The sequence below is a fragment of the Eptatretus burgeri genome, chromosome 4 (assembly GCF_056783735.1).
Source record: "Eptatretus burgeri isolate ZD-2024b chromosome 4, Ebu_testis_v1, whole genome shotgun sequence".
In the NCBI taxonomy this organism is placed as follows: domain Eukaryota; kingdom Metazoa; phylum Chordata; class Myxini; order Myxiniformes; family Myxinidae; genus Eptatretus; species Eptatretus burgeri.
Window position 1 is genome coordinate 18,774,069 of NC_140964.1, and position 12,339 is coordinate 18,786,407.

The 12,339-nt window shown below is 45.4% G+C and overlaps 2 protein-coding genes across 3 annotated transcripts in view; one reads left to right on the forward strand and one right to left on the reverse strand.

The window, feature by feature from the left end:
• The window catches only part of LOC147027575 (cadherin-13-like), a 164,863-nt gene that overhangs the window by 25,663 nt on the left and 126,861 nt on the right, over positions 1-12,339 (forward strand). The window lies entirely within an intron of this gene.
• CFDP1 (chromatin remodeling protein CFDP1) overlaps positions 2,943-12,339 on the reverse strand; it is a 41,449-nt gene continuing 32,052 nt past the window's right edge. For both annotated transcript variants that reach the window (XM_085877084.1, XM_085877083.1), the window contains exon 7: positions 2,943-3,391. In XM_085877084.1, the coding sequence (XP_085733210.1) occupies positions 3,301-3,391 (91 nt within the window). In that variant the 3' untranslated portion in view covers positions 2,943-3,300. The remainder of the gene's footprint in view (positions 3,392-12,339) is intronic.

Genomic DNA, 12,339 nt, shown 5'->3' on the forward strand with positions numbered 1-12,339 from the left:
TTCATAATCAATTAGATAAATACAGTAAAACCTATGACTGTTTGTCACTCATGGGGGCAACATAAGTAAGTTCTTTATAAAATAATTTACCATGTACAATGGTAAATACACTTTAAAAAAAAAAAAAAATCGACCCCCCCCCCGGACCCCAACCCCTCTGGCCCGGCCCCTAGGGGTCATATCAAAAATCGGAAAGTGTTGTGCACTTCCCCATACATATATCTACTATGTCCCAACGTTTCAAGCTCCTATTTCAAACGGTGTAGGAGGAGTTACAGGGTAAGACGTACGGATGTACGGACGGCGGAGACAATCACAATATTCCCACTTTTTTTCGAAAGCGCAGGAATTATAAAAGTGGATACTTTTTGAGACCTGGGAGGGCTCTGTTCCACCTTCTGAATCCCACATATACAGATAACAATCACACACACACACACACACACACACACACACACACACACACACACACACACACACACACACACACACACACACACACACACACACACACACACACACACGATTGCAAAACCCCATCTCCCACTGTGTGGGGACAGGCGAATAAAAATGAACTTCCCATGAAGTCCTGGATGGTGGACCAATACAAATGTCAGATAAAGTCAGTGAGGCCACAGAAATATGCAAACGCAGCACCGCTTCAGAGTAGTGGTGGAGTCGTAGGGAGAGAGGGGTGGGGGCAAAGCCGAAGCGATTCCATATAATTCCATGGACTAGCTGGAACCTGTGAGTGAAAGGGAACTGTAAATGTACAGATTGTCAGCTTTGGTTTGAAATGCATAAGAAATTGGAGACGGGAAGATAATGCAGGAAACAGTGAATCAGGAACAGCATGCACTGTATAAATAAAAACAATGCAAAGAGCAATATTACATTTTGAGGATTTATCCACTGGAAAATAATATATTGCGATGGTTGTGAGCCTGGTGAGGACTTTGTGCACCTCCCGGGAGAATAAAGCACATACATGTCGACTTAAAGTTAGTTGTCATATTCCTCGGTGATATAAAAAGGAACGACACTTTACAGCCATGTAGACCATCGCCTTCATCCAGAGATACCAACGATCCCCATATTATCTGGGAGCTGTTGGAGCAGAGGAAGCTGACCAGGAAGAGGTGTGCGAGTGGCAAGTCCAAACTGCTGAGTCGTGGGCAATTGCAGCCTCAACCAGGGTTTGAAAAGGTGCATAGAAAACCCCACTCTTTATCGATCATACTCTTTTATTGAACCCTCTTCCCGCACCCTCTCTGTTCTTCCTTCGGGTGTCTGGATCCATTTCAATGTAAAGGTGTTAAGTCATTGTAATAACGCTTTCAAGGGTTGGAGTTATCGCGTCAGGAACAAGGGGAATGAGTGCATGCTGTAAATTTATGAATTTGCTTTACTTTGCCATTTTCTGAATTCTCCCACCATTTTCCTGTTTGAATTTCTCAACGACCATTCCTCCCACCAATTTCCCACTCAAATGCTGTGTACAATAAATTAATGAAAGTTGATTTAGTGTGTTGACTTGTCCTGCTCAGGTTTGGTCTGAGATAGCGCTTCTGGGAATTGTTAGCTCAATTAACCAGTTGGCCCATTGGATAACAACAGTACAATGCGTAGCATTGGCTCATTTGGCCAACTAGTAGCAGCGACGCAGCCGCAGGCGTGGTTCCCCATCTGCTTCATTCATCTCACAGGAACGGTGAACCGGCCCTGGGTGCAAAGATCCGGCCAGAGGTGATTGCTTTTGATGGCATCCGTGGTTTAAGACTCGTTGGGTTCGGAGTTGTCTCACCCACGACCGTCACAATGGTGAGGCGTCGGATTTGGAACACTCCAGCGACGACCGTAATAATATTGTTGTGGGAATTACCTTTAGGGGATAATGAGAATTATCGTTATTTCGAAGCATTTGTTTGGATTAAGCATGACATACTATTTGTGCAATAGATATGTGTTGCGTCTGTCGTGAGATGTTTGTTTTCCCTACCCTACTGTTTTGTTCTCCCTGAATCAAACCTCTAACTGTACATTTGTAATTGTATTTTCCTGTTTACATGTGTTTGTAAAGCACACATGAAAGCTTTGCAGCTCAAGCCATGAGAATGTGCACGTGTGACATCTGCATTGAGGAAGCCGGCAACAACCTCACCAATGGAGCTGATATACGGGGTAAATGTGCATTGAAAAAGACTGCAGTTGGTCTCACCAGCTCGCTCACACAGACCGACACGGGGCTTATCAGATGATCTCGTGTGTGGTTCTATTAACGGCTGCTTGGAAAGAGAGGGGGCGATTTTTAGGGATGTTGGCTCTGCAGCTGACACAGAGACGGTTGGCCGTTTCAGCAGCTTTTGAGAGAGACGTGAAGGTTAAGATGCCAATAGCACGGGAGAAAAGCACCTGAGATCAGCAAGAAGTCACAGAGTGCAGAACTGAATGTGCCAATGCTGCAAACATTTATTTCCCTGAAACGAGGGCTTTGAGGGGAATGACGGTTACGTCGGATTGCGCCAGAGAGCTCCTGAAACTCTGCTTCTGGAATCCTGTACAGCTTGCCTCCGGCTTTGAAATACACCTCTCGGTATAATTGTCGAATGCATGAACAGGCCCCAAGATAAGAACAGTTAGGGTTAACCCTAACCCACAAGGATTATGTGAAATATTATAACTGGCTGAGAAATCTCATCTCTTTCTCTTATGCTTGCCAACTTCCAACTGTCCTCCTGGTCAGAGATGCCTCTTGTACAACAACTGAACAACCTCCATAGCCATCTCATCGACAGACTGCACCACTCCAGAGCTTCACAGTAACCTTCAGTCAACCAACAAACAACTCCAAAACATGGCTGGCTCACACCGGGCGACTGACATTTTAACTTGTTTCAAGCATCGTCAGCAACACTTTCAAAGCAATCATTCACATAGGACCATTAAAAAAAAAACTCTTTATTCGTTTTTCAGTCTGGCAACGTTTTATGTCGACAAAAAAAAACATGCTGTTTCTCTTGTTTTAGCGACAGAAGGACTTCTTGCATTTGGAGCTTTCAAGACAATGCTCAAATTCATCTTTTGACCATTTTGAGTTTGACGGTCAAAGATCCACAAACACATTCAGAACCTACTATTGGTACAACCCCACTCACATTTAACTTATTACAATTATTACGCTCCCTGTCCATGCCAGCTTGCAAGTAGGTCTTTTAAAAACGGCCACCAAACATTCCGGTTTAGGAAATTAAAATAAGGAGGAGAGGTCAAGGGATTTTGGGGAGGAGGGGAAGGGGGAACCTATCGCTTTAAGTTCGCAAGACGAATAGTCTTCTCCTCCTCAAAAATACGATGATCAACCCTGTCCAGGAAAGCCTGGCGCTCAATGTACCTGCAAAGAAGAGAGAATGCAAGGATGAAGCAAGTGTTAAGGAAGAACTGGAAGCCAGGAAAGAATTCTCGGCGACGACAACATAAGATGCATTTCATTCCATCAGAAACGCGTATATATACTGCGGTGGGAAATTATGCCCTTGGCACAACTCGGGAGCATAGTTCAATTTGGACAAACATGATATTGCGATAAACCACACCCGAGAACACCTGACCCGCTCCCTCAAAATGGTACACCATTAAAGTTAGGCACTGGTACTTACAGTTTTGAAGAAGATGGTAAGGGATGCACCAAGTCGCCGACTGGGAATCCTCCGTCGTGCAAAGTCCTTCCTCGGCCCTCTTGAGCTCCTGACTACTTACAAAGCTTTTGTCCGTAGCCTGATGGAGTACTGCTCTCCCCTCTGGGCTGGTGCTCCTGCCTCCCACCTTTCTCGACCACGCTGTCGAAACCAGGGCTTTTAAGATCATTGGCATCTCCCGCAATGAAGCTGAGTCTTTGGGCCTCTCACTCAATCACCGCAGGTTGGTCGGTGGTCTTTCTGTCTTCTACCGACTCCTCTCCAGCCTTGCCCCCCCTGCTCTCTCTGCGATTTGTCCCAACCACATTTCCACAGGGCGCTCAAGGTCCGCCAACAACCCCCTTCTGGTAAAACTACCAAAATCACGAATCACTGCTCATCTTCACTCTTTCATTCCTCTTTTTTCCCGCCTTTGGAATAAACTTCCTCACTCTATTCTTTCCCATTCTTCCCTCCAGGCTTTCAAAACAGCTGTTCACCACCACCTCTTATCTTCCCCCATCCAAATCCTCGATCTTTTCTACCCCCGATAATCCACCCAAGCCCACTTCCTTCAATTCTCCTGCTTTCCTTCCTGAAAGTCCCTGTAATGTCCATCTTCTCCTCGCCATGTTCCCCGTCCCATCCCCATCCCTCTCCCTTCCACAGTTCACCTGTGTCTGTTCCCCAATGTTTTGTCCCTTCCACTCCCACCCCTCTTGTCTCATGCCTCCTTGCTGTGAGTTGTGTGTTAGCTCTCATACGAGCCTCGACCAAGGTATACAAAAAAAAAAAAAAAAAAAAAAAAATAAAGTCAGGTTAAGGTTTGAAAGGACACGGAACGTGTGCCATCACAAAATGCATGTATTTCACATCTGTCTCAATGGAATATTGCACAGTGTGTTGATTTTCGTCAGATAAGAAAACCAATTGTTTAAACCTTCAGTGCAATAATACTGTTATGTTTGTGGGATAGATGGAGGAACTTCAGAAAAGGTAGGATTGTATTGTGTAGCATGGTCCGTGGATGAGGAGGAGACATCTCAATGTAAATTAAGTAGGGAAAACTGTCAGCTTAAGAGTGTTACGTGTCACCACGTTGGGGGGGGGGTGGGGGGTGGTGCTGTGTTAACTCCGTAGGGTTTAAGGCTAATTTCTTCCAGTACGCGATTGACCCGTGACCTTTTCCTACGTTTTTGCATTTACAAAGCCAGCTATAAAAAGGAACGACACTTTAACAACAACCGGCAGGCCATGCATGCCCTGAGCCTTGGGATTGTCGGTGTGACATAAGAGAGGGGGGCATGATTGGAGAGCAGATAGTGTGAGGAACGCAGGTGAGACAGAGGGTTTCGTCTTTTGCTCTCCTCTCCGCACGACAAAATAGCAGTGCGATTCTTGTTGTTCATGCTAGCGTGAATTTGTTTGCATGCTGAAACAAGACGCTAACCATTGCCTGTCCAGCTGGTGCGTGAAGTTTGTACGTTTCTGAGAAGAAGGAGCGAGAGAGACAAGAGCAGATAGTTTGTGGAAGGAACATGGTTGAAACTGGGGGGGGGGGGGGTGGGGTCTCATGCTTTGGTCCCTCCTCGACACGACAAAGAAGGCTGCGTGATTCTCGTGTTCGTGCTGCGGTAAGTTTGTTCACATGCTGAAATAAGATGCTCGCCATTGTCTGATCGGCTGAGTCACGAAGTTTGTACGCTTTATGAAAGAAGGGGCTCGAGAGACAAGAGCAGATAGTTGATGTGAGGAACGCAGTTGAGACAGAGTGTCTCGTTTTTGCTCTCCCCTCGGCACGATGAAATAGCAGCGCGATTCTTGTTGTTCGTGATGGTGTGAATTTGTCCACGTACTGAAGCAAGACACGAGCCATTGACTGTTGCTGGGTCGTGAAGGCTGTACGTTTCTGAGAAGAGAAGAAGAGCGCGACTCGTAGCCTCATCTCAGGGCCTCAGAAATCGTCCCATCGTATGATCAAGGAGAAAGGCGGCGCCCATTTGTTGTGAGCGGACCTGGTGTAAGAGGATAGGGTCAGCATATTCGTTCGTGAGAGGAAAAAAAAAAACTGTACGAGGATTTGTGGGCCCTTAACGAAGGAAGACCAACCACACAAGCACCACGTACCCCTCCCACCCAGAGAGCGACTCGGTGCCACTTTGGGTGCAGTTTCCCACACAGGATGATGCGGTTCGATCGCCAAGCTCCGACAAGATCATCTCTGGACACACAGCTAAGTTTCAGGATAAAGGGAGGGATTTTCTTTTATTTTATCTTTCCCCTTGCCTGTATTTGAGTCTGTGTGGAGACGTCTCGAAATTCGCTTTCGTTTACCTCACGTTTTTATCACGCGTTGATTTATTTCCGTTATAAATATTTGATTTATGTTCATTCAACCCTTATTTGTTAAATTTGCTTGTGTCTGTCTATTTGTTGTGGGTTTGAGTATAAACTTGTGCTTCCATCCTGGTGAATACCTCTGGTACGTGCTTCACCGCCTCCCATCCCACGCCGCCATAATCTCCAAGGATTTCAGCTGTGCAGGTCGGTGTTAACTTCCCTGTCCATGACAATTGGGTCGGGGTAATTAACTTAACTGAGTGGACACGACAATACTCCTTGGAGGGAAGAGGCCGAAGAAAAAGAAGAAGAAGAAGAAGTCATTAGAATGAAATATTTCTCAGTCATTCCGTTTCATCTTGCCAATGATGGCACAAACTCTCGTGATGCACAGGCATCAAGTACACATCATGGAGAAGCCCAATGTGCTACCCATAACCTGCGTACTGGGAATCCATGGCAGTATGGCATGCTTCCACAAATGTGCAGGTGCACTTAAGGAAGCCTGTCAGACATCATGGCCTCAAACTGACAAGTTTCCTGAATTGTGAATCTCAGCACAACTGCCCAAAACGGTATTCTCAAGTGCAAATCAAAATACAACCACCCAAATTTGGAAGAAGCTCTTGTGCAAGGATAACAACATCACAATTTACTGGAAGGCACTAGGTTGAGCGCATACCTCCACCAGGCTGAACAGTTTACGTTTTGTGTCCATCCGAACCTCAACCAAAATCTAATCAGGTTGTTCTTGTCGACTATCCAACTCATCCACCAAGGTTCATCCAAATCAATCAATGTTTTATTTATTTATTTAATTTTTGCATTCAATATCGAGGCTAATAGAAGAGCTAACACACATAATGTACAATAAAGGGAGGGGGAGACAAGAGGAGCAGGAGAGGGAAGCACAAAACAGTGGAGAACAGAGACATGAGGTGCTCTGTGGAAGGGAGAGGGATGGGGCAGGGTACATGGGATAAACAAGATGGACAGTAAAGGGACTTTCAGGAAGGAAAGCAAGGAATTTGAAGGAGATAGGTTTGGGATGGATTAACAAGGGGAGAAAACATCATGGTTTTGGATGGGGGAAGATGGTGACCCGCTGTTATGGAGACCTGGAGGGAAGAGTGGGATTGAAGAGAGTGGGAGTTTGTTCCAAAGGCAGGATAAAAGAGGAATGAAATAGTGAAGGTGTGCAGTAATTCTTGATTTTAGTAGTTTCACCAGAAGGGGGTTGCTGGCGGACCTTGAGCACCCTGCGGAAATATGGGGGGGGGCGTATCTCAGAGAAGGGGGGCCGAGTCCAGAGAGGAGACGGTAGAAGACAGAAAGACCACTGACCTGCCTGCGGTGAGAAAGTGAGAGACCCAAAGGCTCAGCTTCATCGTGAGAGATACCAATTATCCTAAAAGCCTTGGTTTCCTCAGAGTGAAGCTGAGCTCGGTGTGAGGTGGGAGCACCAGCCCAGAGGGGAGAGCATCACTCCATCAGGCAGCGGATGAAATCTTTGTACGTGGTCAAGAGCTCAGGTGTGCCAAGGAAGGACTTTGCATGACGAAGGATGCCGAGTCGGCGACTTGCTTTGGAGGCCAGCTTGGAAATATGGCTTTATCAAGAAAGATCATGGCAGATAGTGAGACTTAAAAGCTTGAATGAAAGGTCTTCTTCAAGAGGATTGTTGAGAAAGTGGATGGGGGGGGGGGGGTTGCAGAAGGTCTTTTCAGAGAGACAGAGTGAGAGTGAGAGATATGTCAGGATTGAGACATGTGTTGGACCAGCTTGTGATTTTATTCAGATCTGCAGAGAGTGAAGAGGCTGCTGCTTGCCAATCTGAGCGATGACAGATGGTTCGGCGGAGAGTGGAGTCATTCGCAAAGAGATGAAGAAGATTTTCCAGGGAGTCGGAGAGATCATTGATGAAAACCAGAAAAAGCACAGGGCCCAAATCACTGCCTTGAACAACTCCAGCCTGGACAGCAAGAGTGGATGAGAGAATTCCATTGAGGACTACGCGTTGACTGCGACAGGAGAGGAAGCCTGCTCGCCACGAGTGGAGATTACAATGGATACCATCGGAAAAGAGTTTGGTGAGCAGGGCGGGGTGCCAGACCGTTTTGAAAGCTCGCAATATGACTTACAAGATGGCTCTGATCTCATGTCTAGCATTGAGGATTGAGGACCTCCATCCATTGTTGCGAAAGCAGAAGCACATATACAGGGTAGAGTGACCTGGTCCGAATCCAAATTGATGATCAGAAATCAAGCCATTGGAGAAGAGGAAGGATTTGATGATGGAAGCGATGATGGATTCCATGACCTTGCTGATGACTGGGAGCAGGCTGATTGCTCTGGAATTGGAGGGATCTGTCGTTGGACCTTCTTTCAGCAAAGCGGTCATGTTTGTTGATTTCCAAGCAGATGACAGATGACCTTGAGCAAATGAAAGGGTGAATAGAACAGAGAGAGGGCGAGCAAGAGCGGCAGAGCAGGTTTTTGGGACACATGGGTTGATGCCGTCTGGACCGGTTGCAGAATCTGAGTCGAGGTTTGAAAGCAAACTCTCTGCCTTGTCAGGAGAAAAGAACACAGAGTCCAGGGACAGTTGTGTGCGACTGGGTGAGGTGGGTACAGAAAGCAATGGGTTTCGGACACAAGATTTAGAAGCAAGCACGGAGTTTAGGCGTTCAGCCTTTTCACGTGCAGTGTCAGCTGTTCAGCCATTTGAGGTCAGGGAGGGGGAACATACACCAGAAACAGATTTGATTAGATGCCACCAGGATTTGGAGGGAGGGAGGGAAGGAGGTTTGAGAGTTCAGACTTGGGATGAGAAAGATGTTGTTTTCTGGCTCTCCTCAGGGTAGATACACACTTATTCCGAGCTTTGTGGAAGGAACTGAGATTCCCTTCAGTTGGATAAGCCTTCCATGAGGCAAAGTCAAGTTGTTTCAGCACAACTGCCTCACCACAAGCTTCAGTGTACATGGGCAGGAGGAAGGGGATGATGCTAAAGATGAGATGGGATAAATTTGTGCATGAGAGAGCAAATTTCTTTGAAATAATTCCCAGGATGAATTGATGTCGGAGAAAGTAAAGTAGAGATGGGAGACTCGTCCTTGAGAGCAGTGCTTCTCAAACTATCTGATGTGGCGGACCAGCAGGTTTTTTTTTCCAATGTGCCAGGGACCGGTACCATATTTGTGCCATATTATTATTTGTTTATGATCCGAGAAAATAATGTTTGAACATCCGTGGTAATATTAATTTATACCAGAAAAATATAAATATATAATGAATATAATAAAAGTTGACACATTTTTAAAATACATATTTTGTAAACGAGTAATACAGTATTACAATATCAAAAAAGATATAAAAAAAATCAAACTCGCAAAGCCTTCAAACATAGTTATTATAAACATATGTAGACCGGTATATAAGTAATAAAATTAAAAATTATAATGAATAAGGTAGGTTGAAAAAAATTATATATTTTAGTTATCGTAAACTCCAGTGAATAACGACATTAAAAGAAAGATTGAAAGGAAATAGGCAACATTACATTGAAGACAACTTTGAAAATGTCATAATGTTAAAATATGAAATTGATGATAAAGGCATGTTAAATCCTGAACTTTTACAAATGTGAAAGGTGAGCGTGCTTCTTCTTTGTCAGCTTATCCAATCATGGTTCAATTGAGGACAGTGCCACGCGCAATGGAGAATGAATATCCACACTATTCCTGGACTTTGTCTTAATGATGCTCATGGTTGAGAAGCCAGTCTCGCAGAGGTAGGTTGAAGGAAATTGGAGAAGAGTTTTCAGAGCAATTTCAGTAAGCTTAGGATATTCTGCTTTCACTTTTATCCAAAAAGAAGCAAGTGCTGTTGTAGTTTCGAAACTCCTCTTCAATCCTCCGTCAGCAGACAGCTCCAACAATTTATCCTCCATCGTGACACCCAAGTCATCTCTCAATGGCATAAACGGATTTCAGATCCATTCATTCCCTTTCCGTGGATCTTCTTCTTCTGGAAAGTAATGCTGAAAACGTTCTGCCAAATTTGTCAAGTGTTCTCTGATGACATTTCGTAGAGATGTAACATTAAGGTCTTCTCCTGCATCAGCGATGACTACCGCTAATTGGTAAAACATGTCACAAACAATCTCTTGACACTCGACTCGTCGAGCTTTTGTTTTTGTCCATCGATCTTGGAAACTCGCCGCGGACCGGCAGTCTATGACTCACGTGCCGGCACCGGTCCGCGTACCACCACTTTGAGTTGCACTGCTTTAGAGAGATGGTTGCTTGAAGTCCCTTCCAGTCTGCTGAGTGAAATGCCAGACCCAACGGTGCTGCGGTGGTTCTTTAATAACAGCCAGAGAGATATTTATTTTGACAAGCATATGGTCAGATGAACTGATTGGAGCAAAGGAAGAATAGCAGACATTTTCAGGGAAATGTGTCAAAATCAAATCCAGAAGAGATTGAGGGTTGAGATCCAGGTCGGGAAGTTGACAGATTGTCGGTCCCAATGGGTCGCAGAAGTCCTTTGCTGAAGTTCCATGGCAGGTAAGTGAGGTACCCACACCCAGCCAACTGGCATGATGACAATTGAAGTCGCCACATATAAGGAAGAGACAGTTGGGATGAGAGGATCGAAGTCAGTCCATGTTTTCAGATGGTGAGGTGCAAATGGAGTCATTACTGTTTGGCGGACAGCACAACACACATATAAACATGAGGTGGGAGTGGAGGGGAAGCCGTAGCCAGAGGTATTCCTGGGAGTATAGAGGAGTGAGGGCAGTGCACGGAGAGTGAGGAATAGAGTCTTTGATGAAGAGAGCAACACCTCCACAAGGACGAGGCTCAGGTCTGTCATACCGAAGGAGGAAAGTTTCTGTTAAGCATATTATGTCTGGTTTGTCAGTGGAAACCTGTATGAAAGGATGTCAGGTTAGAGCGAAGGCCCTGGATGTTTGAGGTCCACACTGTTTCGGAAGAGGGAGGGGAGCAGGCTGTCGGTGCAGCGGAGGGGAGGGAGGGGGGGAGGTAGGGAGAAGGTGAAGGGGGGAGTTTTTGAGAAAGGTGAAAGGGAAGCTTGGAGGGGAAAAGAGAGTGAAGGTTGCTTTGAGAGGGAGGGGAGACGATGAGAGCAGGTATGGCTATGGGACCAGAGGATGAGGGAAGACGTGGGGAGAGGGGAAGGATGAGACTTGGTAGTGTTATGGTGAAGAAGGGAGCGGGCAGGGTGAGACACAACATTTGAGGGATTGGGAAGAGGGGGAGGTGTAAGAGGAAAGAAAGAGCATGTTTGAGATGTTGAGTATACTGATTGAGAGAGGGAGATGTCTGTTAGGTTAGAATGGAGCCCATAGATGTTAGAACACCACACAGTTTGGGACACCAAAGGAGAAGCTGATAGTAAAGCAGAGGACAGTGAAGAGGTGCCCAAAGAGGAGGTAGGATGAGGGGCAAGATGGGAGGGGTAAGGAGAAGGGATAACAGGTGAGGGGTGAGGAGGAGGAGGAGGAGGAGGAGGAGGAGGAGGTAGATTTAAGGAGGTAGGGTGAATCGGCACTTAAGTTGAAAAAAAAAAAAAAAGGACAATTGATTGAACACGAACGTGCATTGCAAACTGGGATTGAAATTTTTTTTAAGTCAAAGATGTGATTAAAGACATTACATGAGGGATGCAATAAAGGAGAATTAAGAGAATGGAGAAAAGAAGCATTGAAACAGTGGGATGTTTTCGACATGGGATAAAGGAAAGGTCGAATTTAAAACAGTCTTTTGAAGAAGAAAGGGAGTAGTGAATTGTGATACAATACAGAGAACCACACTTGTTCATTTTGTTTCATTTCTTGCACACAACCAGGTTTTATTTCCTACTGTACCTTACGTAGAAGAAGAAACTTTGACGATGCCGGAGTCATAATTATCATGAGAATGTTGTTTTCAGGAAGCCAAACAAAATGATGGAGACTTTTGTCACTTGCAGGATGACTTAAATGTCAATTATGTTTGTAAAATCACGGATCACATTTACATTCATATTCATCGTATCACATTTTGATTTGGGTCGATCGAAGCGCAGCCATATAACAAACAGGGCGGAGGTTTAGAGGTAAGGTGGATAGCAGAGGGGGTGGTGAACAGATACGAGAGTATTGATACTTGTATGGATTGGGCAAAAGACTGGCAGATGGAATTTAACCTGAGCAAGTGTAAGGTGTTGGGGGATGGGAAAGAACAATGAAAATACAGATTACAGGATGCAAGGGGTAATTTTGGAGCGTGTCACACAGGAGAAAGATCTGGGGGTG